Raw genomic sequence first — 27,597 nt, 5'->3', positions numbered from 1 at the left:
GATATACCACGCCCCTCCTCCCTTGCCCCTCCCCCTTTGGCCCCCTCCCACCAAGAAACCTGGACTGACCAAAGATGCAAACTTTCTGCACTTAATTCCCAGGCCGTTCCTTGCTGCTGAGGGTTTGCTCTTGCAGCCCCTGAGCATGTGCAGAGTGCCAGCTGCACCTGGTTGCAAGGCTCTCCTTCCTAGATTTAACATTGCAACCAGGTGCAAAAAGGGATGCTTGGATGGAAGAAGGAACAGATGCCTCTCCTGTGCAAATCCTGGGCTTGCCTCCTCCCAAAATTCAATGCAGACAAATGCAAAAATGTCGCATGCATGCCGCCAAACTAAAAAATGCACAACCCTAGGATGGGGGATACTGGGCTCGGCAGTACTACTTCCTCAGATGCATCAGGAGCCAGGAGTGTGACGCTGCAGCAGCAAAGGCAAAGGCGATCAGTTTGCATTAGCAGAAGCGTCAAACTTTGCCATTCAACCTTCTTTGCTGAAAAAACATGTACTCTGCACATGCCTAGGGAAACCGCATCCATCCCAGCCAGAGGTCTTACAGCAGGATTGATGCTGTACTATTGTAATATTGATGCCGGCACCAAATGCGTTCCTACCATTGCTTTCATCCAAGGCTGAGAGTGTGTGACTTGGACTTTCTAAACCTCTGGACACTTCAGGGTCTTGTCTGCTAGTTCCTTCCAAGCTGTCCTTCCTCATCTTCGTCCGGTTCCTGGACCGCAGCCTCCCTTTGGATGGAGGATGGCGCCATGCTCCAAAGAAATCCTCTGCGATCATCACTAAAAGTTTCCATATCAGCCGGCGGAGATAATAAGCCGGTCAGAGATGTCCGAAAAGTCTTGGAGGAGCCTCACGTCGGACACGTCGCAATAGTCCGACCCGAAGGTCATGGAGGGCCATAGATAAATCCAGCCAGGTGATCTCTTTCATCCAAGAGGATGAAGACTTAAACTGGGGGGCAAACACCACCTGGCACACTTTGTTTTTCCTTGGCAGCAGTGAGAGAGTGCGTCTGAGCATGCACAGAGGGCAGGGCCCTGTGCCACCCACCCACCAATGCAAAAATGTCCCAACATATAAATGCACAAATGAACCAGTATATAAATGCACCATGCATAAATATTTAAATGCACAAATTCATAAATGCACAAGTACATAAGCGAACCAATGCAGGATGCACAAATATATAAATGTGCAAATGCATAAATATATAAATGCATCATGAAGAAACGCACCAGCCAGAGCTCCACAACTATGAAAACTGCATCCTATTCCTGCTGCACCCCCCAAACTGACTCCCTCCCCCAAGAAAAGCCTCCATCTTGGGCAAGATCAGGTTCTAGGCAAGTTTGGCCTCGTCCGGTCTGTTATTAAATCCATGCGCCGCCAGTGCCATGCATTATGCATGAAAAGGGCGGAATGAGGCCTATCAGATGCCATGCAGGCAAGCGCCATCTGGGATGATGCAGCAACAAAGAGCCATCAAGGCTCTTTTAGGGCAAAAATAAACCCCTTTTTGCAAGATATTCCATGCGCACTCTGCAAACAGCTCCAGCGCATTAGAGGATGTGGGGTTATTTTTACCAGGTGACGTTTTTGAAGGCTTTTGGGTTGCACAGAGCGACGTTTTTGTGGCAAGGCTTGGCTAAAGAAGAGCTATGTGAAATTGCAAAGGAAATTTGGGCTTTTAAAGGGGTTTCTCTGTGAAGTTTTATATCCAGACTGTAGAACTCCCTGCCACCGGAAAGCTAGCCCTGAGCTTTCTCTGTGCAATAATAAGTGATCAGGTTGGCATGGAGAGCGGCCTTGGTTTTGGCATCCAGCCTCTGCTTAAAGACCTCCAAAATGGTGGACGCCGGTAAACGCTGAGGCAGAGTAATTCACAGTCAAACAGCAATTAATAATAATACTGCATTTAATAATAATAATAATAATAATAATAATAATAATGACGCTGCAACAGCGGCTTGAGAACAGCTGGCGATTCGGCTTTTCAAGGCTCCTGCATCCCTTTCCCTCCATCTGACACCTTCCTTTTTAGCATCTCTTGCTTCCACATGGAGTGCATAACCCATCGCCCCCGGCTTGTTCCATTCAGGTCCTACGCCTGCTTTTCCTCCCCTGAGAATAGAGGCCTCTCCTCTCCTGCCCTTCAGCGTCCTCCTTTCCGGATGACCTAGCTTTTTGTTTTCCCCCTCCGTCCTCTCCTCCCTCCCCGCTCTGCCCTACATTTCCTACCGCTGTCATCCCCTCGAATCCGCATCCCTGTTCAGTCGTCTCCTTCTCTCTTGGCGCAGAGGCGCACCCGTATCCCGCTTCGCTCCAGGCGTTCAGACCCTTTCCCTGAAACTGCAATTTCTGAAATTACTTTTCCACCCGTTTCCCTGTTTTCACCCCCAAAAAAGTGATGGGAAAAAAGGCCTTCAGCATCTCTAGTCTGGGAAGAAGATGTCTAAGACTGAAGTCAACCCAAATGTTGTTAGACTGCAAGACCCAGCAGTCTTGGGGATGATGGGGATCACAGCTTGGCGGAGCTTGGAAAGGGTTGTACTCGGTGGAAGCGGGACGCTGGGTTACGCCAAACTTGGTTCGGAGTGGAGCCTAAATATGCTAAAGGCAGCACCAGACGATGTTTTTTGATTGTGGGAGCTAAGCAGGGTCAGCCCTGGTTAGTTCTTGGATGGGAGACCACCAAGGAATACTGGGCACCGGAAGCTCTATTGCAGAGGAAGGAACTGGTCTCCCTTGCCTAAGAAAACCCCACCAAATTCATCAGGGCTATAATTCAGGAGGCAAACAGGACACAAACAGGAGGCAGCCAGGTTTTGCAAGACATAACCAACATGGATATTTTACTTTACATATATACAGAAAGGATGCAGCAGAGAAAAGGGGTCCCTCTGTCGCCCACAAAAGGACCACTGGATCTCCCAAGGGCTTTTCAGGGGATGAGTTCGAAGAGACGACGCACCTCGGAGGCAGCAGAGAGGTCCTGGGGCAAAGCGGATAACACCTGCGGGGAAAAGCGGGGGGTCAGAAGATGCAAACCTGCCCTATAGATGCCTGATGGACCCCCAAGTGGGCCCTCCTTCCCAGAAACTCACCTCCTTCACCTCCATCGCAGTCTTTTCGTGCTTCTTCAGGGCTTGTTTCGCTTGGTGCAGCTGGCCTTCGAGGAGCCTCACCTGGAGACCATAGAGGAAGAAATGGAAGTCAAACGGAGATGGAGGAGGAGGAGGAGATTTTGTTGTCAGAGGTCGGTCTTAACCAAGGAGGGGGTTATGGACCTCTGGAGGGTCTGTAAAACGGGTGGGAAAGGGGATTTCCAAACTCTTGGAAGGATCTGCTCCTGCGCCGACACACATACACACGACGTCCCTGCGAGGCAGGCCTCTCACCTGGCCCTGGTACTTGCTCTGCAGTTCCACGCGTTCGTCGTCCTTCTGCAAAAGGAGGTCCCTCAATTTCCCCACCTGAAAGAGGACCGCAAAGAGACGGTTGCTATCATTATTATTATTAAAATGGCAACTGCCATCGTCTTTACACTTTGGTATCCTTGTCTGGAGTTTGGTTCCGGGAGACCTCCCTCCCTTTGGATGCCAAAACCTGTGGATGCTCAAATCCCATTAAACGCAACGGTCTCCCTTATAACAAAAAATGGCAAAATCTACAGTGCCATATAAATAAAGTATAATAATAATAATAATAATAATAATAATAATAATAATAATAATATCAGGGTTTGCTTGCTGGAGTTTAGATTTTTGGGATCCATGGATTCAAATGGTTGAATCTGTGGGTAAAAAGAAAACCCACAGATATGGAGGGCTGACTGTATCCAAAGGCTGCCCTTTCTGCAAGGTTGGCATTCCAAGAGTTGTACAAATTCACAATATTATGCATGCCAACGGTGAGACGCGGGCGCCGCCATGCCCATCGTACCTCTTGCCGCAGCCAGATTTTCCCCCGGGTCTCATCTTCCTCCGATGGTTTTGTTGCCCGCAATTCTTGCCAAAGTGTGGCCACCTCCGTCTCTGACTTCTGGAGGCCGTATTTTAACTGCGAGACCTCCTCTTTCAGTAGCTGGGATTTTGGGGGAGGAAGGAAAAAGAGAGAAAAAGGGTCAGACTTGGAAAGGGATCCCTTAAGGTCATCTATCTCAGCCCCTTTTCCAGCCAAGTATAGGGAAAATCTTGCCCCGAAAATGAAAATCTATTTAAATACACACTCAAATGACAACCGCAGCAAATCCAACACGAAGCATAAACTATATGCAGCGCTATATAAATAAAGCATAATAATAATAATAATAATAATAATAATAATAATAATAATAATCATATATCGTAACGACAAACAAGACGAAGAGGAAACAAACCAGCAAACCAGAAACAGCATTTCTAAAAATGCTCACAGCAGTAAATGACTTCCTAACCTTTGCATTTAGTTTCTTTTAGTGTCAAAAGGTAAGTTTCTCTGGATCTTAAATATGAAGATCAAAGAAACAAGCTGTTGCTCCTTTATGACATTCATGTATATATTCTATTATCTCTCCGGCTCCATAATTCCAAATTCTGAGTTTATGAACGCCAACAAAAGCAGACTCTGCTACCCAGAGTTTGAGTTCAGCTGGGATGAGCTTAAGAAGAGACCTACCGCAACCTCCCGGCTCTGGTCACTAAACATCCGAAGCCGCTCCTCCTGCTGCCGCATCAATTTCTGCAGGTCCTTTTCATTCTTTGAGAGAAATTTGAGACAGAAAGAAAGGGGGGATTAATGGTGGCTTTTCCAAGAGGGATTTGGGGTTCCCCCTGCTAAAGGCACACAGGACCTTGTGAGCAAGGAGACAGAGGAAAAGCCAAAGCCTCACCAGGTTGCTAGTCCCTGGCATAATGCTGCAAAGAGAAAGACCAGGATTGCAAAGCCCATCTCTTCCTCTGCAAGTCACCCTGTGGGTGCAAAAGAAATCCCTTGCAACCATTAGACAGGTTAAACCTGGGGGGAGGAATGTATGACCCCCCAAATATTTGTTGAACTACAGTGCCCATCGTCCCTTGACACTGACCAAGCTGGTTGGGGGCTGATGGGAGCTGCAGTCCAACGACCCTGCTATTCCTGTCTTGGCATTAAAGGCTAGAAAGGGGATACACACACACAAACCTATGTGCCCACGCTTGGTACATTTACCACTTAACCGCTATTTAAACTCTTACCAAATATTAATAAATGCGTGGATATTTAAATCCTAGGACTATTACAAATTATTAACAAAGGTATGTCCATTTAAACCCTGGAAGTATTGCCAAGTGTTAATAAAGACAGGGCAATGTCAACCCTGCAACTCCCAGAGCCTGGCCATGCCAGCTGGGGGATGCTGGGCACTACAGTGCAAAAGCTGGGACTTTCCCAACAACCCCACGAACGGCTGCAAAAAGGAGGCTCTTCTCTGGGGGCAAAGAAGCTGGCACTGAGAAAGAGGGAGGTCAGTTGTTCCTCCATGGCACAGAACCGTGGCACAGGTCCCGGGTGACGCAGCAGTGCCCCAGATCCACCGGGCCCCAAGGCCCCGACCCGACCCAGATCCAGCCCTTCCCAGCTCACCTGCATCCGCACGTGGAGGGCCTTATTCAGTTTGGCAAGGTTGGCGCTGCCAGCCTCTCTCTCCAACTGCAGTTGACGCTCCGAGTCCTCAAGGTTCTGCTTCTGCTGCAAACTGTTCCAGCAGGAAAAGGAAGGAAGGAAAAAGGGAGAAAAGGAAAGTAGAAGCAATGAAGGAAGGTGGGTTTGCCAAACGTTTTAGAGATCAAGTGCCCAAACAGCAACCAAAAGCCCACTATTTATCACAAAATGCCATGTCCCTCTGGCTTTCTAGTAACAAACTCTGGCAAACTCTGTGCTGGGGTGACAGCATGTGTGCCCACAGAAAGGGCTCTGAGTGCCACCTCTGGCACTCATGCCATAGGTTCGCCACCACTGGTCGGCGCATAGGGCCCCACACTCTGCTCCGCTGCCCTCCAACCACAGCAGTTTCAGGAAGGACCAAGTTCGAAGACTGACTGCTTTCAGGGAAGTCTAAAGCACAGCTGCCCCTTGTTCCAGAGAGAAGATCAGGTTCTCACATTTCCGCTTCTAGGCGCTGGGCTTCCTCCATCGCGGCCTCTTGGCGCTGTGAGATCAGGTGGCGTAGACGAGTCGCGACATCGCAGAGGTCCTGGATGCAGGTGCAAAAGTCCCGATGGACCTCTGCAGTCGTTTTGGGGCAGAAACCAAGGAGTATTTTTCAAAAATTGTCCAAATATCTCAAATGTTAAACCACTACCCAGCCGAGAACTGCACGAACGTGGGGTTTAATGAGCAAAGAATGCAACAATGCAACTGAAATGTTCCTAAAATGAATGTGTAAGAATGGCGAGATGCGCCAGACCCCAGGAGTGGGGGAAGAGCTGGGTTCAAATCCTCTCCCATGTGCTAACCTTGTTTGGATCTCCTCCTTCAGGAATGAAAGCTTGGAGAGGAGGCAGACAGGTCCAACCTACCTTGCATGGCTGTTGTACAGTTAAATAAGAAGGTGGATAGCCCCAGCTGGGTTGTGTAGTGGCTACAGCACCAGAGGGGGCACTGAGAGACCTAGAACTGGAGTGGGCACTGAGAGACCTAGGTCTGGAGTGGGCATTGAGAGACCTAGATCTGGAGTGGGCACTGAGAAATCTAGGTCTGGAGTGGGCATTGAGAGACCTAGAACTGGAATGGGCACTAAGAGATCTATGTCTGGAGTGGGCATTGAGAGACCTTGATCTGGACTGGGCATTGACAGACCTAGGTCTGGAATGGGCATTGAGAGACCTAGAACTGGAGTGGTCATTGAGAGACCTTGATCTGGAGTGGGCACTGAGAGACCTAGAACTGGAGTGGGCATTGAGAGACCTAGATCTGGAGTGGGCATTGAGAGACCTAGGTCTGGAGTGGTCATTGAGAGACCTTGATCTGGAGTGGGCATTGAGAGACCTAGATCTGGAGTGGGCATTGCGAGACCTAGAACTGGATTGGGCATTGAGAGACCTAGAACTGGGTTCCTGACCCAGGCATGCAAACCTTCCTGGTAGAGGGGCATAAGCGGGGGGCATTTAAACCCTCCCCTTGTGGTACCTTATATTTTGTATTTTTATTCTATGTTGTAATATTGTTAATTGTTTTATTATTGTTTCTGTTGAAATCCACCTTAATTCCTCCGGGAAAAGGCAGAATATAAATAAATTATTATTATTATTACTATTATTATTATTACCTGAAGGTGTGGGCGGCCGCGCTGGCATGGTTTTTGTAAAAGCTGTGGTTTCACTCAAGAGGCCCGGAGTCCGCAAATCTAAATGGAAAAACGAGAAAACACCAGAGAAAGGGATGCTAATGCGAATCCTTTCGACTTGTCTGGAATCCCAAAATCTGAAATATTCCCAAATCCAAAGCCCTTTTTCCAGGCGGCCGAGACGGCGGCACCTTCGCTTCCTGAGGGTTCAGGGTACACAAACGTTGCTTCGTGCACAAAATGGTTAAAAGCATGATGGATAACACTACTCTCAGGCTATGTGTGTAACAAGGTCTATAGGAAACCTAAATGAATATGAATATCTGTGACCCCTTAAACAATGTCTTGGTACCAAAAAGGACCAAAGAACAAAGAGTAAAAAAAGAAAATCTTGAATGTAAGGAAAGAGGAAAAAGTCTTGGCCCACCTTTGTCCGCCACGGCCTTCAGGACACTTTCCACGAAGGAGGAGCGCATACGGCTTGGAGTGGGACGCCCGGGAGTGTAGAGGAGACTCTTCTGGGCCACATCTGATGCCTGGAAACGCGGGTGCAAGGGTTAAAAAGAGGAGAGAAAAAAAGAGGAGAGAGAAATGAAGCCTGGGCCCCTATCTTGCCCTCCTCTCTTCTCCTTCCTTCCTTCCTTCCTTCCTTTCCTTCCTTCCTTCCTTCCTTCCTTCCTTCCTTCCTTCCTTCCTTCCCTCTCTCCCTCTTTCATTTCCTTCCCTTTCCTCCTTCCTTTGTTTCTTCCCTCCTTCTCTCTTCCCTTCCCTCCTTCCTTGTTTCCTTCCTTTCCTCTCTCCCTCTTCCTTTCCCTTCCCTCCCTCTCTCCCTTTCCTTCCCTTCCCTCCTTCCTTTGTTTCTTCCCTCCTGCTCTCTTCTCTTCCCTTCTTCCTTGTTTCCTTCTTTCCTTCCATTCCTCTCTCCCCTTCCCTTCCTTCCCTCTCTCCCTCTTTCCTTTATTTTCCTCCTTCCTTCCATCTTGCCTTCCTTTGTTCCCTCCTCTCCATCCTTCCTTCTCTCCTCCAATATAGGCCTCTCACCTCGCCTCTCATTGCCGCCCGGAGAAAGTCCACCATTTCCAGGAACTGTGAGTGAACCCCTTTCATCTCCAGCAATGACTGGGAGAACCCCTCCATGCTGACTCTGGTGTTCTGGATTTCTGCTCTGGAGGCAGCCAAATCCGCACGGAGGGCCTCCTGCTCCTGCCTGCGGTTGGAGAGAAGAATCAGGTCCTAAAACACACAACCTCCTGGTGCTACTCATTCATTTAGTTGGTCGGGAGGTGTAGAATCATTAAGAAGGCGGGTGTGACAAAAGAGGGGGCAACACAACGCCGTCCCTGCAAGGTAGAACAGGCTGCAAAGTGAGCTGTTCACTGTGTGTGTTTGTGTGTGTACCTCCAGGTCGCCTGTCGGTATGAGGTTCCATGGTGGTCTCCCATCCCTGTGCCGACCAGGGCTGGACCAGGAGAGACCAAGGAGTGAGGACAAACTAGCCTTGCAAGGTGGACCGCACTTATCCGTGGACATACTGGAGCGTCCGGTGGGCATCCTTGAGGTCCTCCAGCTGGGTGCTGCGCTCCCGCAGAGTGGCCAGCATCCATTTCAGCTCCTCCTCCGTCTCCGCCAGCTGACGGCGCGTGATTTGGGTCTCCTGCTCCATGAACTTTGGGGTGACAAAAAAGCGGAGAAAGGGTTCGGGGGTTAAACTCGGTCCCCCCCCCCCCCGGTCCCGTTTATGGCGTGGGTGCACCAAGTACCTCTCGGCAGTCGGAGGCTTCACGGGCATCTTGCTGGGCAGTGTCACGCTCCTGTTCCGCCACCGCTTTTTCCTGGGACAACCTGCAAAAAGGAACCCCAAAATAAATACCCTTTTCCCCTGTTTAAAATGCAGAAGATATTTTGATATAAAAATCAGCACCCCCAAATGAGCATGCAATGGGCATCAAGGAGGTCCCAAATCTCTCACCGCGCCACTGTCTCGTCCAGCTTCTGGATCAAATCCTGCATTTCTGTCAGCTGTTGGGAAAGGCCACCTTTCTCCTGGCGCAGCTCCTCGTTTTCACGCTCAGCGATGTTCGCCCGCTGGAGCGCATCCGTCAGGTCTACGGAAGGGAAACCGAGTCACCCATTTCTCCCAAGGACCACATTTTGGAGGGAAGATCCTTGGCCCAGATTCAGGAGCAATGAAGGCAATCCTTGCTTCCCTCTGTTCAAGGCACTATAACCCCTTTATCAATTAATCTCGCAGTCACAGTCATTTATGAACTTTCCAAATACATACTTTAAGCAGTAGGCATACTAAATCTGCAAAACCAGCAGATGTCTGACCTCTTTCCAGGGTGTCCTTGGCTTCGGTCAGTTGGTCCACGCGTCCTAAGGCCTCCAAGAGCTCCAGCGTCCGTTCCTCCAGCTTCCGGCAGACCTGCAGAAGACAAAGATGGCCGGAAAGGAACAACTTGGAAAGCTGTGCCCACTGCAACACTTGGCTGCAGATGTCCCTTGGAGTATTCCTCCCACTTTGCCGAATCCTGAACAATGCAAATCCTCCCGCTCCTTGCAGGATACAAATGTGGCACAACTCTGAAGCACAGGATAACCAGAAGTACATTTCGGAAGCCCACTCAGCGCCCTCCAGGAAACGCTCGCTTTTGGGGATGCCAACTTACCTCCTGGTGCTGTGCAACCTCTTCCTGCGCTGCTGCCACTTCCGCTGCCTCCTTCTTGGTGGCAAGGAGGCACTGGGTGACCATGCTGGTGAACCTCTCATTCTGCGAAGAAAAGTCAAAGCCAGGCAGCAATGGGGACCTTGGAACGGTTCAGGAAACACCATCCCGAAAATGCCTCGCTTTGGAAACAGACACACATCCTGAAAGCTTTTGGAGACCCAAACCTCCTGGTGCAGATTTCCAATGGGCCAGAAATGGGCCAGGAAATGTGGGCTACTATGGTCCCTGGCAGAGAGCAGGTACTTACGTCGTGCCGCATTTGGATCCAGCTTTCCCGCAGGGTTGTCGCACGGTGGTCCATTTCTTCCTCGGCCCGGTTGTACTCCAGGGAGAGGTCTGACTGTGGAAAGCATGGAAAGATGTGGGGAGGAGAGGTGAAGGGCTTTGCAGACTGGCCGCCCGGTGGATGGGGTCCTTTCCAAGACTTGCCGGGAAGTGGGAAGGCAGCCAGAAATCTGCTACGCTAACCCTACGAGGTGCACTTTGCTCAATGTTTATTATATTTATTTATTGGATTTTGATCTGACGAGGGAGTTTTGGATAGCTGATATCCTACCTTCCCTCTCATAAGCTCCTTATGCTAGAGGTTTGCCCACAACAACCCTGTGAGGCAGGACAGGCAGAAAGAGGCAGGGGAAGACTGGCACCAAGTTCATGCAGAGAGTTCCACAGCTGAGCAGGGTAGGATTTGAACCCGGGTCTCGCAAGCTGAATGCCCCCTGACCTCCCATTTTGTCCACCCACCTACCATGTATCTGTTCGCCTCCTGCAACAGAGTAAGGAGATGCTTCTGGGACTCCAAGCTTTGCTCCAGACACTCAATTCGAGTCCCGGCATGATTCCGAACCGAATCCAGCACCGATTCTGCCTGCAAAAAATAAGGCGGAGAAAGCAACAGAAAGGATACTGTCAAGTCCTATGCTTTCTGAGGATGATGGGACTTGTTACCCAACCCAAACAGGAGGGAACTGGGGGGGGGGGGGTTTAATTCAGCCTGTCCTCTCACCGCTTCCTTGGTCCGTTGGGCTTTCTCCATTTCCTCCTTCATTTTGGCTTGTTCTTGGCCACTTCGCTGGAGTTTGTCTTGGCACAGAGAGAAGAGGTCAGCCAGTTGCTTTTGCTGCAGGAAAATAAAAACAAAAGACCATTCATTTTTCTCCTGCTTTGCGGACCATCCAGGTCTGTGCTCACCTGGACAACAGAGATGTTCTCACCTGTAGTGCAAGAGACCTCCGGTCTTCCCGGATGCGCAGGTAGGAGGCATCCACCGTTTCCAGGAGCATCCCTGAATCTGACATCCATGTTTTCTGCAGAGAGAGAGTAGTAGAGCAGCACATTTGATGCCAGCCTCTCAGGGCACTAATCCAATAAAGAAAAGCAAATGCCAAACTTAAAGGAACATGCTGGGACGTGTGATCCTTGAGACCCCTTCCCTGCAGGTGCGAAGTGTCGTAACCACGTCCCGTTGCATTCCCTGTACCCACCATTTCTCCTTTGGCGATGGCCAGCCGCTGGGCCAGGTCCTTCTCGCTCTCACGGCTCCGAAGGAGGGCCTGGTACCGACCCCTCAGCTCTTCATAGAGATGGTGGTATAGCTGTTCCTCCTGGGGAAAAGAGCCAACACACTAAAGATAAGCAAGCCCAGCATCCACAGCAAAAAGAACAGGGAGGAAACTCCAGGGCGGGCCCGAGTTCCAGGGATGCAAAGGTTTGACTCGCTTTAACTGCTGGGGCTCAGTGCTATGCAATTCTGGAAAATGTGGTTTTGTGAGATATTTAGCCTTCTCTGTCAGAGAGCTCTAGTGCCACAACAAACTGCAGTTCCCAAGATTCCATAGCCTGGACCCACTGCAATTAAAGCCTTGTGAGACAGGATTATTTCTACAGTGCAGATGCAGCCGTGGGCATACAAACCTGGTTACCCCAAAACATTGCATCTTTTTTTTTTTTTTTGCTTTTAAGTCCATCCTCTGGCCCCATTCCTGGAAAGCACTTCCTTCAAACCCAATGAGGAGCAGAACAGTGGCACAACACGATCTTAAGACCACTGCTTACCTCTTTGGGATCGGAAACGGGCGCCTGGGTGCCCGTGTCTCTCTTGTCAGCCAGGCGCGTTGGGGCAGCCGATGGCTGAAAATCCTGGCATGCCCGCATCTGGCGGGAGAGGGCTTCCATGATGATGAGGGTACTCTCCAGGCGACCCTCCAGTTCAGACCTCGAGAGCCCACGCAGCTCATCCCGGGAACAACTAGGCAAGACAAGATGGCACCTTAGCGCTGGCTCATTTACCCATAATCCCCCCTTCCCCACTCACTGAACTGATTAGTCTTTCCTAATTACAGGTGGAGTCTCTCTTATTCCAAAATCTGAAAGCGTTTCACAGGTGGCTGAGAGAGTGATACCTTTGTTTTATGCACAAAACTATTTCACAATGTTGCGTATAAAATCACAGTCAGGTTATGTGCATAAAGGTGTCTAAGGAACATAAATGAGTTTTGTGTTTAGACTTGGGTCCCATTTGGAGTATGTTTGGGACTCTGGAGAAAGGAGACTCAGCCTGTAATAATAATAGTAATAATAATAATAGTAATAATAATAATATTTGAGGGGACAGTGGGAAGGAGAGGTAGAGGCCCATGCCAAACCAAGCACCCAAAATCTCTTGCTTCCCCTCCGGAGCCTAGCTTACCGCCAGAGAAGAGAGTCAGTCTCTGCTGTGTTGTCTTTGGTTGCAGCCTTCTCTGCAGGGGAGGTGTTCACTCCAATACCCAGAAGGCTGGGAGGGGTCGTCCAGGTGGCTATCGAGGCCACAGAGACAGGGCTGGTCTTGGTGCCCTTATGTGTCTGCAGAACCAAGGAACTCGTCACTTCCAACCCGGATGCCAAGATATGCGAGGGGGTTGCCCAGACCTTGGCGGATGCCCCAGGGCCAGCGATAGTGTAGTCGCTCGTCCCTGGCTTGCAAGAAGGATTCCTTTCTTCCACTGAGCTGTCCGCTTCTTTGGCCTCCAGCAAGCTCAGGGGGGATGTCCATGCGCTCTGGCACTGGCAGCCGAGAAGGCACAAGGCGGGAGTGGTGACCTCCGTGGCAGTGCCCTCGCCAGCTTCTGAGAAGTTCGGAGGAGACAGCGAGGCTGCTGCAGAAGCCATGGCAAAAGGAGTACTAGGATTTTGCTTCTGCAAGATGGAGGCTCCTGGACCAATCTCTGGGACATTTGGAGGAGGAGGAGGAGACACCTTGGCATCTATGGAAGGGATGTCTGTGCCCCCTTCTAGTTCCAGAATGGAAGCCGTCTCCTCCTTTAAGGGGTTCCCACAAACCTCTAAGAGCTCGGACTTGGATTCAGATATTTCCGGAAATGCCACAGAGACGGTGGTACATTTGTCCCGTTGCACTATGAGGGTTTCTTCCTCCTTGGAAGTGCCACTGCCAACCTCTGTGGGGGTTGCTGCCAATGCCAGAGAGAGCAAAGTGTCAGTACACTCTTCTGGCCGAAAATCGGAAAACTTGGTCATGATGGTGCCAGCCTCTGGGACATTTGGAGAGGAGACCCTGAGCTCTGCGGAAGCCATGGAGATGGCAGCACTCGCACCCGTATCCAAGAGGGATGCTTTTTCTTCGGTGTGGACACTCATGCCAACCTCGGAGGGCTTTATAGGAGACATCCAAACAGAGGCAGAAGCCGTGGAGACAGGGCTGCTGGTGCCAGGCTCATCCTGTTGTAAACCGGAGGCGTCCTCCATGATGTTCCCATCAACCTCCTGGAGTTTAGAGAGAGATTTGCAGGATGGTGGTGATGCCACTGAGACAGGGAGACCGGTAAACGTGTCCGGCTGGAAGATGGACACTTCCTCCACCAATAAAGTGCTCTCACCAGCCACAGAAACCTTTGAGGGAAACGTAGAGACTGCTGCACTGGCAAGAGAGATTGGGGTACTGGTATGCGTGTCCTGCGTCGAGATGGCAGTTTGTTCTGCCCTGTTCGTGCCAACATCCAGGCTGGCATGAAATAACAAGGGCCCCACGGAGGCTGGGGAAAGCGGAGTGGCACCAGCACCCTGCAAGATGGGAGTTTTCACCTCGAAAGGTGCACTCCCATAGGTTCCTACAAGAGTTGGCGTCTGGATGGCCACGGGGGTTTGGGCATTCGGACGAGAAGAAGGGCGAGGGAGGCTTCGACGGAGGTTTTCGAGGACCGGAGAGCCAGGGAGTATCTCCTCCAGCCAGTCCAAGGGGGCTGCCCACGTTATGGCACTGACGGGCACCGAATCTGGGCAACCTTCGCCTCCAGAAGATGAAGGCGCAGCATCCTGCAATGAGACATTTTGTAAGTTACCTTTGGTGGATAGGCAGCGTTGCGCTTTTTAAAAACACAATAAATGTGTAAATCGACAGCGCTATATAAATATACTACACTGAGCAGCCTCCAAGTGTTTTACAACCGTCAGCTATTTGCTCCTATAAACGTTGCATCCTCATTTCGGAGAAGGGAGACTCACCCTGACCTTTATTTATAGCCGACATACATTTACATGATGGGACTTGTAGTCCGACACCAAAGGAGGACCTCCAGTTGTGATTGTATTTTGAGTGCAAAGCCTCGGAAAAGTGACCTTTTAGGGGGTAATTCCCCAAATCCCCCGGTTAGCATTTTGGGGAATTCAAATTGGAATGGAATTGCTATTACTTTACTTATATAAAGACCTTCCTTGGAAAGGACAGATCAGGGGCAAGAGACCCGTAAGCCTTCCAGGTGATGTTCAACTGCAAATCCCATCATCCCCCCCCAAAAAAAAGGGAGGGGGAGAAATTTAAAACGAGTGCAGTTGAGCTAAGACACATGCAAATAGAGGAAACAAACCTCAAAACTGAACTATATATATATATATATATATATATATATATATATATATATGCACATCTATCTATCTATTTGCATATATATCTAGATCTAGATCTATATATGTATATATGCAATTAAAAGCCCATTTTAATTAAGAGCAATTTAGGGGTGATCCAGTTACCACTCCAACTTTGAGCAGTTACTTTTTCCAGGGCCACTGCCAGCTCCCTCCCCCCCAAAATGCCTTTGCAAAAACAGCACTCACTTCCGGCTGCTCCATGACTTTCTTGCAAGAAGCTCAGATTTGAATGAAACCGCCGCCGCGCGCTAATTGGCCGAGTGACGTCAGCAGCGCCCCGGGTGGGCGTGGCCTTGCCCTAAGAAGGGGCGTGGTTGGTCAACGTGAGGAGCCCGCTCCCTTTCTCCTCCTCTTCATTGCATCTGCATCTACACTGCAGGATTAGTGCGCTTTTGCACCGCTTTGCTCTCTCTGCAGGCTGGGCAGTCATTGGATTTGTAGTTTGCATTGCATAAATGATAGACTTTGGGCATTGCCCTGGCGCTCTCTATGCTATGGAGTCCTGGGATTTGTAGTTTGCATTGCATAAATAAAGGGCTTTGTTATTGCTTTAGCTGCAATGGCTCTCTCCATGCTATGGAGTCCTGGGATTTGTAGTTTACATTGCATAAGTAATAGGCTTTGTTTTTTTTTTTTTTTTTTTAAATTAAATTTTATTATTAAAATCAAATACAATTATTTACAACACAAAACACCATTAACTCTCATACAAATTAAACATAACAACAAGAGAAAGCAAAATTCAAAAAAAAAAAAATAACTAAAATAAAAATAAAAATAAAAATAACCTCAACACAACACATTCTATATTACACTATACATAATGCCTAATAACTTATACTAAAGTATACACACAAAAAACTGAACTAAATCAAAAAATAAAGAGAAAAATAGGAAAAAAAGGACCATACACAACCATACACATTTAAAACATGACCTTCCCGTCCTTTAAGCTGAATATTTATAATATTTCACATATTATGACTTTCCTTTACTTATTCTTATATTTCTTTACAAAAGTTACTTACTTTTCTTTTAATTAAATCTTCTATGTCTTTCTTAAATGTGTAAATATATAAATAGTATTGTTTATACTTTTGATATCTTTCCTTAGTGTACTATTATCTTAGTAACTTTTATTGAGTTCTTAACATTATTTTACTTTTACAATTACCAGTATATTCATAACATCTTTTTTCCTTAGCACTTTAGCATCTTCTTAACAATCCTAAATACATCATACACATCTTGAGCAGGTTTCATTTTTTCCCCTTCTCTGATAAATATTTCATAATTGGTTCCCATTGCTCTTCCGCTCTATTAGCAAAATCATTCCTAAGTAAACATGTCAATTTATCCACAATCATCATATCGTAAATCTTGTCGTACCATTCCTCCACTGTTGGGTTTTCTTTACATTTCCATTTCCTTGCAAAGACCATTCTTGCCGCAATTATCAAATAGAATATCAGTTTCCCATACTGTCTTTCAATATGCTCGTCTGCTATTATTCCCAACAAAAATAACAATATATCCTTCTTTATTTTAATATTTAATATTTTCTCGACTTCCAGATGTATTTGTTTCCAGAATTTTTTTGCTCTCTCACAATCCCACCACATGTGTTTGAATGATCCTACATTTTCTTTACAGTTCCAACATTCTAGCCTCTGCTCTTTGTTTATCTTACATATTTTCTCTGGTGTGAGGTACCATTTATATTGCATTTTATAGTAGTTCTCCTTTATATCAACACAGAGTGTATATTTTATTCTTTTGTTCCAATTTTTCTCCCAATCATCTAACATTATTGGCCTGCCGATATCTTGTGCCCAAGTTATCATATAGTGTTTTATTGTTTCATTTTCCATTTCCAGATCTAATAGTAGTTTGTATAATTTGGATATTTTATGTTCATCATCATAGATTATTGTCTTTGCCAATTGTGTCTCTTCCATTTCAATTTGTGCTAATTTGGAATCTAATTTATATCTTGCCCCCATTTGCATATAAAGGAACCAATTACATTTCAGGCCTTCTGCTAGTAGTTCTTCCATCGTTTTTAATTTATATTGTCCTACCTCCTTTTTTAGTAAATCTTCATATGATATCCAATCTTCTTTTTTCATTTTTTCTCTCCTAAAAAAAGCTTCGTTAATTGACGTCCATCTAGGAATTTTTTGTATAATGTGGGGCTTATATTTTGTCCAAATTTTAAATAAAGATTTTCTTACCAGATGATTGTTAAAATTTTGATTTACTTTAATTTTGTCATAAATTAAATATCCATGCCACCCGTAGACATTATCGAATCCCTCTAGTTCTAATAATTCATGATTTTTGATTTGTATCCAATCTTTTATCCAATTAAGACAACATGCGTAGTAATATATCCTGAAGTTTGGCAATCCTAGTCCTCCTTTTTCTTTTCTATCTTGCAAGACTTTCAATTTGACTCTTGGCTTTCTGTTGTTCCAAATGAAATTAGATATGTCCTTCTCCCATGTTTTGAAGTGTTTATCATTTATAATTATTGGGATATTCTGAAATAAAAAAAGTAATTTAGGGGTTACATTCATTTGTATAGTCGCAATCCTGCCTAACCAAGACACATTTAAATTATTCCATTGTTTCAAATCTTTTTTTATCTCTTTCCACAGTTGTTCGTAATTATTTTTGAAAAGGTCTGAGTTTTTTCTTGTAATTTGTATTCCCAAATATCTGATTTTCTCTTTTATTTCACATCCCGATATTCTTTGAATTTCTTCTTTATCTTTTTTAGTCATGTTCAATGCCAATATATTTGTTTTATTTTTGTTGATTTTAAAGCCCGCCAATTCGCCAAATTCTCTAATAGTGTTGAATACTAAAGGTATTGTTTCCGAGGGATTCGATAATGTCAAGACTAGGTCATCTGCATATGCCTTTAGTTTAAATTCCGAATTTTTAACTTTTACCCCAGTGATTTTTTTGTTTTTCCTAATTTTATTATTCAATATCTCTAACGCTATAATAAAGAGTAGAGGTGAAAGTGGGCAACCCTGCCTGGTTCCTTTTTCAATTTTGATTATTTTAGATTTTTGTCCGTTAATTAAAATTTTTGCATTTTGCTCCTTATATATTGCTTGTACCCAATTTATAAAGTTTTTCCCCAATTTCATTTCTTTTAACACGCTAATCATATATTCCCAATTTAGGTTGTCGAAGGCCTTTTCGGCGTCAAGAAAGACTAAAATTGAAAAAAAAAAAAAAAAAAAAGTAATAGGCTTTGGTATTGCTTTAGCTGCAATGGCTCTATCCATGCTATGGAGTCCTGGGATTTGTAGTTTGCATTGCATAAATAATGGGCTTGGGTCACTGCTTTAGCTGCCCTGTCTCCTTGCAGGCATGGCACTTAAAGCGGTGCTAAAGCACATTAACTCTGCCGTGCGGAAGACTGGAAAGGCCTTCCTTGGAGAGGAGCTGCAGTCCTGCATCCCTCTCCAGGTAATGCTGAACTCCAAATCCCATCATTCCTCAGCATGGGCTGCAGTGTTGTATAATGGGGGCTAAGGTTGGAACGGAGAGGACTGTGGCTCCTACAAGTTCACAGCTGGGTGAACTGTATAGAAATACTCATTTTTGCAAACGTCTCCCTCCAAAAAGGAGAGCAGAGCAACCACGCAGCCTTCCCTTCCAAGGTGTTGGGACTGTGCCTCCTATTATCCACCGTCCTTTTGCCTGGGGATGATGGGAGGTGCATTTCAACCTCTTTGGGAAGTTTTTCAGGTCGGTAAAAGGAAGGATTCAGTACCAAGAGCCAGCGCGGCACCATGGTTTGAGTGTTAGGTTACTAAACCAGAAACTAAACCAGGGTTTGAATCCCTGTTTAGCCACGGATCAAGGCTTGTGGCTGAGAGGCAAGGCCTCTTCCCAAAATGGAGGCTCTCCTTCCTTCCTTCCTTCCTTCCTTCCTTCCTTCCTTCCTTCCTTTCCTTGCCTCTGCAACCATCGGACTCAGAAGCTGCAATGCAGGCGCAGAGAAGAACCAGAAACCATTAAAAAGAGATTTATTGCTTTGTTTATGAAAAGCACAGAAAGAAAAAGGACAGATTAAGAGGAAGGTGAGGGGGTCAGCAGATGACCATTCTGGCCACAGAGAGGGTCAGTTGTCCAGCCCAGCCTCACCCTGACCATTGGGAAGACTGAGGAGAAGAAGGGTTGGCACTGCTGAGAAAGAGAGAGGGAACGAATCATCTGGAAAAGGAGGAGGGAGAGATAGGAAGACTCAATGTGGAGGACAACGCCTGTCTTGTGCCTTGCATTGCATAGCAGAAAGGGAAGGTAGGGAAAAGGAAATGAAGAAAGGAAGGAAGGAAAAGGGAACAGAAATGGAGGGAGGAAGGGCAGGAAAAAGAAAGAGAAGAGGAGGGAGGGGAGAGGAGAGGAGAAGGAAGGAAGGAATAAAGACAGGAAAGAAAAGTGAAGGCAAGGAAGGAAGGAAGGGAAAAAGGAGACAAAAGAGAAAGGAGGAAGGAAAGGAAGAAAAGAATGAAAAAGGAGGGAGGGAGGAAGGAAAAGGGAATGGAAATAGAGGGAGGAAGGGAAGGAATGAGAAAGAGAAGGGGAGGGAGGGAGGGGAAGAAGAAAGAAAAAAGAAAGGAATAAGGAGAGGAAAGAAAAGTGAGGAAGGCAAGGAAGGAAGCAAGGGAAAAGGAGACAAAAGAGAAAGGAAAAAGGAGGGAAAAAAGGAAGAAAAGAAAGAAAAAGGAAGGAAAGTAAAGAAAAGGGAAGGAGGGAGGTAGGGAAAGAAAAAGAGAAGGAAGGAAAAAGGAGAGAAAAAAGAGAGAAATGGAAGCAAGGGAGGGAAAGTGAGGGAGGGAGGAAAGAAGGAAGGAGGGAAAGGGGGAACGAAAGAGAGAGGGAAGCAATGACGGACCTTCCTTTAGGGTCCCATAGACCGAGATAGGATAAACCCACGCTTTCCGCTCTCACAGGCCTCTTTGGCAGCTGGGAAGCACTCTCCTTTCCATCTTTCCTTTCCCTCTGATCCCAGAGACCCTGGAAACCTGGAGGAAGCAGAGGGAGTGGGTTCGAAAGGCCCCTTCCTTGCTCTCTCAGGACCTGAGGATGCCCCTGGCATTGCTTGCATAGTTGGAGAGGGAAAACAGGGGGTTTTGGAAGGGGCAGCCTGAGCAGCCGGAGGGGCCTGTGCTCTGCATCTGGTTGTGTCCCTGAGATCCTCCTCCGCTGCCCAGCTGTCCTGGTCTCGATCCCTGAGTGGCACCTCCTTGGAGGACCTGCGGAGGACGGAGGAGACAGAGGCGTCGTGGTCCAGGGAGTGCTCACAGTGATTGTCCAGGCCCCGACCACCTGAGATGGTCAGCGGCTGGCCTCATCCGGGACAGGGCTGTCCGGAGGGGGCCGAGAGGTCCAGGTCGAAGTCAGAGAAGGCGGCCGAGTCCATGGGGGTCTCCTTGGCCCGCTGCAGCCCCAGGACAAAATCCACTGGCTGCTTGCGCAGGATCTCGGCGTCGAAGGTCATGCCACGGAAGAAGAGGTGGCCGCGGAAGTGGTGGAGGTAGCGCGGGCGGCGCTGCGGATCTGGGCACAGGAGCTGAGGAAGCGCAAGGAGGAACATGGCATCATTGGTGGATAAGTCAAAACATTTAAACTTTTTATATTGTGATGTTTTACTTGTATTTTATTGTTTCTTGTCTTGTAAGCCGCCTTGATCATGCAATTGGAAAGGCGGGATATAAATAAAAATTATTATTATTATTATTATTAAAATTGAAATATCATCAGCGTAGCAGCAAAATCCTTCCATATCGGCCAGAGTTTGGTCCAGATGACCCTTGAGGTTCCTTCATCCCAAATATTTCATTGCGCCCCAAATATATAAAGAAGGTATTTATTTTGAGTCAGTTCCACACAAATGATTTTTATTTCCAGATCTGTGGTGTAAAGGAGCCCGACCTCGCAGGGTTGGCGTATCGGGACTTTTCAATGTTCAAGGACCATTACGTATCACTTGCCATATTAAGGGTTCCTTTTTGTCTCTGATCTCAGCTCTAAAAATCCTTGCAACGACTAGGAGAAAAAAGCGGATTTTCTCCGCAGGGAATGTATATTGTTCCTGAGCTAATCCTCCCGTTGTAATGCAAAGCATTGTGGGTCCATCTTGGTCCCGTTAAGAGGATTATGGGAGTTGCAGTCTGAGAGCATCTGGAGGGTCGCAAGCCGGGGGCATTTTAAGAGCATCGTTCCCCCAACATTAACCAATCTTTTCTTTAAAAGGGGACGGTAAAATAAAGGTAAAACGGTCCGCCAGCCATTTCTTTGGACACAACCCAAAGGAAAAGAAACCTTTTCGAAAGGGGTTTACCTCGCTGAGGAGAAGGCGCAGTCCGAGGCTGAGCGACAGCGGGATCACGTAATTTGCACTCCTCACGCTTTCCAGCATGGAGATGTGGTCTTTCTCTGGAGGAACCGGGAACTGAGAGTAGGAAAAGCAAAGTGATCAGCTGTAGCAACTACACCTCCCTCTAGACTAGAGACCAGGGTTCAAATCCTGGATCGGCCCTGGAAAAACCCACTAGTTGCCCACTCGATGCCAATCGCAACCCCACTGTGCGTCAGATATGACCTGAAGGCACACAACAACAACACCAAGCCCTTGGCTTCCCTGCAACCGCTTGTGGCTATTCAATACTGACCTTCCCGCTGGCCAAAGCAAAGAGCAAGACTCCCATGGACCACCAGTCGGCAGCGTGGGCATAGGGACCCCCGCCCAGGACTTCTGGGGCTGCCAAGGAAGGAGATGGCACAAAGGGGTCAGGGTCCGGATTGCACCGATTTATTTTAAAACCAGTGTACAAGAACGTTGGCTACGTAGGGATGTGACATCAAGGATGGAGCATGCTGCTCCAGAGACTTAGACCTGCGGCCACATTGCAGGGATAATGCGGTTTGGCACCACTTTGACTCCCATGGCACAATGCTATGGGATTCTGGGCATCCCACTGCCAAGCCCTACATCTCCCAATGCAAGCCTGACCCACCTCCGGACCCCTTCAAGAGACTCACCCATGTACTGGAGGGTCCCGCAAATGGTGTAGGCGCGTCCTCCGCAAGGCAGGTGGCGGGAAAGGCCAAAATCTGTCAGCTTCAAGTGCCCTGTGGGGAAGGGGAGATATAGTACGCAGCATGGCACCGCAACCGGCAAGCGATTTAGGGTTTCCCCTGGTTTGATGTTTGGAGCTCTTGGCGCCCGCGGTGCCCGTACCTTGTTCGTCCAGGAGTATGTTTTCCATCTGCAAAGAAGAAAGGGGCACAAGTGAGGCAAAAACCTGGGCACTCCTTCCCAGGATTCCAACCTGAGGATCACATGTCCCAGCATGCTGCGTAAAGGGGTGGGTCTGAAGGCAATGCATGTGCAACCAGCAAGGTTTGATTTTCCTCCTTGCTACGTTTTGGAAAGTATAAAAATGGGTGGAAATTCTTGCTATCCTCTTGCCCACTTAGGGAACAATTTTGCCACTTTTGGGGAGGAGGATCCTGACCTGGTTTAATCCCAAAAGAGGACTTTTTCTCCCCAACATCCAAACTGGGGAAAGGGCCATTTGGGGAGCCCACACAATTGCCACCAAATCCATTCATTACAAGAATATTGGGTCGCAATGGGGATCCCTTGGGGACCATAAGCCCTTTGAGAGGATGCCCAGCAAAGAAGGCAAACAGTTTCATCCCATAAGGTCTCTTTGTTTCACGCAAACAAGGAGAAAAGGGCAAATCCTTTCCTCCTTTGCCTCTAAACGTCCCCAAGGGATAAAAGAAGCCTCGTACCTTGACATCCCGGTGGACAATGCCCAGGTTATGGAGGTAGGCTGCAAAAAGGGACAAAGAATTGAGAGAGGTTAGGGATACATTGGAGAGAAAATTCATTACTTGTGCAAGAGTCTTAGGCTGCATCTATATTGCAGAATTAATACAGTTTAACCGCCATGGCTCCATCCTATGACATCCTGGGATCTGTAGTTTGTTCTGGCACCAGAGCTCTCTGGCAGAGAAGGCTAAATGTCTCAGCAAACTACAAAACTCAGTAAATATCTCCAGGGGTAGCCATGTTGGCCATATAGCAAAGTACAATAACACCCCAAATCAACAAAACAGGATACCTTTATGCGGTCAACCCAATGCACCAGATATACATTTCTGGGTTTGGTAAAGTACAACATCATCCCAAATCCCACAAAAGAGTTATACCTTTATGTGGCCAACCCCAATGCACAAGATACACTTAGCGCACTGGGTTGCTAAATAAAGGTATCACCGTTTTGTGGATTTGGGACCTTATTGTATTATACAAAACCCAGGAATCCGCAGCACTAGACCATGGCAGTTAAAGCGATGTCAAACTGCATTAACTCTGCAGTGCAGATGCAGCTTCGCTCTCCCCAAACTATTTTATGCAGCATAGTGCACGAAATGTGCATATCCTTATCACTCCAGGAGCATCTGCTGCTACACATGTTCTTGGAAACAAAGCATCAGATGTACTGACATCTTTCAGAATATTCCCCATCTTGCCGCAGGCAGTCCATGCCATCCAGGGGATTCTGGGAAATGTCCTCCCAATCTCTTAAACCTCCTCCCTGTTTGGGTGCATCGTGGCTCACCTAGCACCAGGACCAACTCCGTCGCAAACAGGCGGACAACGGCTTCGGCGAAGCGCCCCACCGACTTCCAAAGAGTGTGGAGATCCCCGATGCTGCAGTAGGAACACACTGCGGTGCGCGGTTGTGTTTGTGCGCACGCGAGAGAGAAAGGTTGGAAGGAGATAAACACAGAGAGAGAGAGAGTGAAAGCCATTGGTTTTGACTCTGGGGGTTTTGCACTCTCTCCAGCTCCCCAGAGGGCATGCATGCAGAGAGCGCATGGTTCAGCATGGATTGTGGGAGGGAAATGTCTTGATCCTGGTGGATGGAAGGCTGTTGCCCCTTTACAAAAGATATGGCTCTTTGGCAAAACAGTCACCCCTTTGCAAAACACTGACCCTTTGTAAAGCCTACTGCCCCGTTGCACAAAGCTATTGCCCCTCTGACAACACAGTGTTGTCCCTTTGCACAGGGCATCAGGGAGGGTGCATTAATGCCCTTCCAGGAAGGAGAGGCATTTCATCCCATGTGCCCATCACATGTGTGGGCAGGAGGCCAAAGGCACATGGGTGGCCAGGCGCAGAAAGAGGGGTGTTTACGCTACTCCGGCCGCACTTGGCGGGCAGATGGTCACTCACTGATGAAGAGATGGCGCTGGCCTTGCCAGGTGTCTCCCAAGCAGTGAACAAAAGGGTGGCGGACTTGCTTCTGGGGAGCAAAAGAGAGGAAAGGGGTGAGAAAAGGGTCTCCTGGGCAAGGTTTGTTCAGGTTTGGGTTTGCCAATTGCCTTCCTCTGAGGCTGAGAGAGTGTGGCTCTTGCCAGGACTGGCCATCTCCAAAATAAACACACAACCCTAACCGCGACACACAGCAACCACGCAACACATTGCTCCTTGCAGCATTGTGCATGCTGACTTTTAAATGAGTTTAGGAGGAGGCACAGCCACTTTGCCAAATGTCACGAGGTGCAAGAATGGGAATGCTCCATGTATTGGAGAAGGGTCCCGACCACCACAAAAAAAGTAACTTCTCCAAAACCTGGGACCCACCTGGATGCTGACCTCCTCTTTGCACTGTTTCAGTGTATCCCGGCGTAAAACCTCCACTTTTGGGACCACCTGCAAAAGAAACACCTGCTGAGAAGCCAGGATCTCACTGTCGGAAGGGAGAGAGCTAGGTGAGGTTGCGTCCGCACTGCAGAAATAATCCAGTTTGATACCGCTTTAACTACCATGTTATAGAAATCCTGGGATTTGTAGTTTGTTGTGCCACCAGGGCTCTCCGAAGGAGAAGGCTAAATGTCTCACAAAACTATGGATCCCAGGTTTCCAAAGCCGTGACCCAGGGCAGTTAAAGCGGTGTGAAACTGGATTATTTCTGCCGTGCGGATGCTCCAAGAGGACTTACCTTCACCGCAAAGACTTGCTCCTGGCCACAGTCCAAGACTTTTAGCACCGTCCCAAAAGATCCCTTGGCTACAAATCCCAAAATCTGCCGGGAAAAAGAAAAGACAATGTTCGTCATTCATCCAAAAAAAGGGGGGACTTTTTTGCAGATTGGGGGATAAAGAAAGCACCCACCTTCAGCTGGCGATGCCCGACTGGGGGGCAGACGGGGAACTCGGGCAAGAAAAGGGCGACGCATTGGGGCAGGGTCCGGTCCAGCCGCTCCTTCTCCAGCAACGGGGGCAGCCTTTCGGACGGAGGGGCCTGGACCCCCGTCTTCAGGGGATTTCGGGTCCCCAAAACCCGCTCCAGGCCCAGCAAGGCCCCTCCGACGTTGGAGAGCAGGCTCTTCCAGCTTCGCACCCAGTACCCATCTGGAAGGACGCTGGCAGTACGGCCCTCAAAGGAAATGGAGGACAGAGATTAGCTTTAAAAGTCTGGAGAAGTTAGTTTAAAAAGCCTTCAACTTTGTTGCACGCAGGTGCAACAAAACCCACAATGCACTCTAGTCACACTTTTTGCACGGAATACTCCCACGTGTTGCATTAAAGACCACCACATTTTTGCATGCAGCGTCTGCATGTTTCGCATTAGATGCCTACTTTTTTGCATGCAATGCCAGCATGCTTTACATAAAATGTCGGCATGTCTTGCATGAAATGCCTGCATTTTTTGCATGCAACATCCGCAATTTTTTTGGTCCAGATGCCTGCATTTTTTGCATGCAACATCTACATTTTTAAATGCAACACCGACACGTTTCGCAGGCGTATTTTGCGTGAAATCGCAGCAGGTTTTGCATCGAACGCCGCCTTGTTTGGGATGAAACCCCGGCATGTTTTGCACGGAACGCATAGAAATATTTGCACGCAGCTTACATTGTAAAGGAACAGTATTTGTATTTTACTGTATTTCCATTCTCTCAGATCGGTCTCAGTATCGGACCAGGATCTCACTCCTGGCTCAGCTCCTGGAGCCATGCTCTCTTTCTCTGCCTGGCCTCCCTTGCAGGGTTGTTGCTCTTGCTTGCAATGATTAATTGCATGCAATTATGATGATTATTATTTTGCAGGGAGAATGCAAGGGGTACAACCATTGCCTCCTAAGGGATGCGGAGAAGGTGCGCCAAGGGCAAGGCGCTCTGTGCATGCTCAGGGGAAGGGAGGCAAGGGGCCCGATCCTGACGCCTAGAGGGCCCGATCCTGGGAAGGATTTCCCCCTTTCTTTCCTTACCTTGAGCACCGCAGGGGCTTCTTCTTTCTCTTCCTCCTCTTCCTCTTCCTCCTCCTCTTCCTGCTCCTGGCCTTGGGGTTCTCCCTGGGGTCCGCTGCTGTTGGCTGCCCCCATCCTGGCCTCCTCCTAGCCGCGGCTCCTGGCTTCCTCCTCCTCCGCCTCCATCTCTGGCTGATGGCTGCCAGGAATAGTAATCCCCCTTCTTACGTAAAAGGAGCTGCTGCCGCTGCTAATCCTGCCGCTCCTCCTCCTCCTCTTGCGTCCGCACCAGGCAATGATGCGCAACAGAGAACCCTGGGGACCCATAGGCAAATGCAGAGGAACCCCCCCCCCGCCTCATTGGCATGCAAGCCACGCCCCTTATGCAAAGCAAACCTCTACTGAAAACCACATCCTTTGATGCAAAGCAAGGACTCTCAGTGTATTGGAAGCCACGCCCCTTATGCAAAGCCAGAGCTGTCAATTGGAAGCCCCACCCTTTATGCAAAGCAAGAGCTGTCAATTGGAAGCCACGCCCCTTATGCAAAGCCAGAGCTGTCAATTGGAAGTCACGCCCCTTATGCAAAGCCAGAGCTGTCAATTGGAAGCCACACCCTTTATGCAAAACAAGAGCTGTCAATTGGAAGCCACACCCTTTATGCAAAGCCTCTAGTCTGAAAACCACACCCCTTATGCAAAGCAAGAGCTGTCAAATGGAAGCCATGCCTTTTATGCAAAGCAGCCAAAGCTCAATGGCCTTGGAGTTTGGAAAAGTTCCTTTTTATGATTGCAACTCCCAGAATCCTGGGGAAGGAGGGGCAATGCTAGCAGCTGCAGCCTTCCAAATAGTAACTTTTCCAGGCTGAGGACCACAGTCTGCTTAGACAGCTGGGAATGCTAAGGCAGAGCAACTTTAAATATATATTTAAACCTTATACATGTTATATACTATATGACTACATAAACCATCTAAACATCACTGTACATATTTCTGATTGTTCCCTTGATAAACTGTTAAGCTTTAAGAGATACCTCACAGATTATGGTGAGGTATCTATCTATATCCATATATATTTATATAGATACCCCACATTATACAGTATATTATACATATATATATATATATATTATAAAATATATAGATGTGAGGTGTGTGTGTGTGTGTGTGTGTATATATATATATATATATATATATATATAAACATAAACCTTTTGAGGGTTCCCTTTCAGCACCCCATCATGAAAGACTTCTGTCCGCCTGAAAAAAAATAATATATATATATATATATATATATATATATATATATATAATGGGGTGCCTTGGAAATAGA

At 47.7% G+C, this 27,597-nt stretch overlaps 2 protein-coding genes across 5 annotated transcripts; both read right to left on the bottom strand.

Annotated features, from left to right (window-relative positions):
* Positions 1–2,859: 2,859 nt before the first annotated feature.
* Positions 2,860–15,174, bottom strand: SPAG5 (sperm associated antigen 5). Its single transcript, XM_089484279.1, has 23 exons — positions 15,157–15,174; positions 12,737–14,358; positions 12,103–12,295; positions 11,532–11,651; positions 11,262–11,354; positions 11,054–11,167; positions 10,796–10,915; positions 10,295–10,387; positions 9,988–10,089; positions 9,650–9,743; positions 9,288–9,423; positions 9,079–9,160; positions 8,851–8,984; positions 8,360–8,525; positions 7,746–7,854; positions 7,301–7,378; positions 6,135–6,258; positions 5,617–5,728; positions 4,672–4,752; positions 3,958–4,098; positions 3,414–3,488; positions 3,120–3,200; positions 2,860–3,028 (listed from the first exon to the last, which is right to left on the bottom strand). The coding sequence occupies exons 1-23, from the start codon at positions 15,169–15,171 to the stop codon at positions 2,957–2,959; spliced, it is 3,957 nt and encodes a 1,318-aa protein (XP_089340405.1). The 5' UTR covers positions 15,172–15,174; the 3' UTR covers positions 2,860–2,956.
* A 4,405-nt stretch (positions 15,175–19,579) lies between these two features.
* LOC149301375 (ribosomal protein S6 kinase-related protein-like) lies at positions 19,580–26,662 on the bottom strand. Of its 4 annotated transcripts, XM_089483890.1 has the most exons (12): positions 26,288–26,659; positions 25,190–25,453; positions 25,017–25,100; positions 24,659–24,727; positions 24,248–24,317; positions 23,631–23,738; positions 22,798–22,838; positions 22,238–22,265; positions 22,039–22,128; positions 21,669–21,757; positions 21,338–21,448; positions 19,580–20,566 (listed from the first exon to the last, which is right to left on the bottom strand). In XM_089483890.1, exons 1-12 carry the CDS (start codon positions 26,399–26,401, stop codon positions 20,345–20,347), a joined length of 1,290 nt encoding a protein of 429 aa, XP_089340016.1. In that variant the 5' UTR covers positions 26,402–26,659; the 3' UTR covers positions 19,580–20,344. The 4 variants fall into 4 exon arrangements, with proteins under 4 accessions (XP_089340016.1, XP_089340014.1, XP_089340018.1 ...); XM_089483888.1 differs by having other exon boundaries at positions 22,039–22,265; positions 26,288–26,660; XM_089483892.1 differs by lacking the exon at positions 21,669–21,757 and having other exon boundaries at positions 26,288–26,660.
* Positions 26,663–27,597: the final 935 nt, after the last annotated feature.

This window comes from Sceloporus occidentalis, unplaced genomic scaffold (genome assembly GCF_023333645.1).
Source record: "Sceloporus occidentalis isolate IW3139 unplaced genomic scaffold, rSceOcc1.0.p SCAF_21, whole genome shotgun sequence".
NCBI classification, from domain to species: domain Eukaryota; kingdom Metazoa; phylum Chordata; class Lepidosauria; order Squamata; family Phrynosomatidae; genus Sceloporus; species Sceloporus occidentalis.
The sequence above is the reverse complement of the archived record's forward strand: the minus strand, read 5'-3'. Positions and strand labels throughout refer to the sequence as shown.

Coding starts and splice junctions, on each gene's coding strand:
- SPAG5 (XM_089484279.1), bottom strand. Junction 9,744..9,987: donor AGGTTGCACAGCACCAGGAG/GTAAGTTGGCAT, acceptor TGTCTTCTGCAG/GTCTGCCGGAAGCTGGAGGA. Junction 9,424..9,649: donor CAAGGACACCCTGGAAAGAG/GTCAGACATCTG, acceptor TCCCTTCCGTAG/ACCTGACGGATGCGCTCCAG.
- LOC149301375 (XM_089483888.1), bottom strand. CDS start 26,401: ATGGGGGCAGCCAACAGCAGCGGACCCCAGGGAGAACCCCAAGGCCAG. Junction 24,728..25,016: donor AGCAAGTCTTTGCGGTGAAG/GTAAGTCCTCTT, acceptor TTTCTTTTGCAG/GTGGTCCCAAAAGTGGAGGT. Junction 21,758..22,038: donor CGGGACCCTCCAGTACATGG/GTGAGTCTCTTG, acceptor CTTCCTTGGCAG/CCCCAGAAGTCCTGGGCGGG.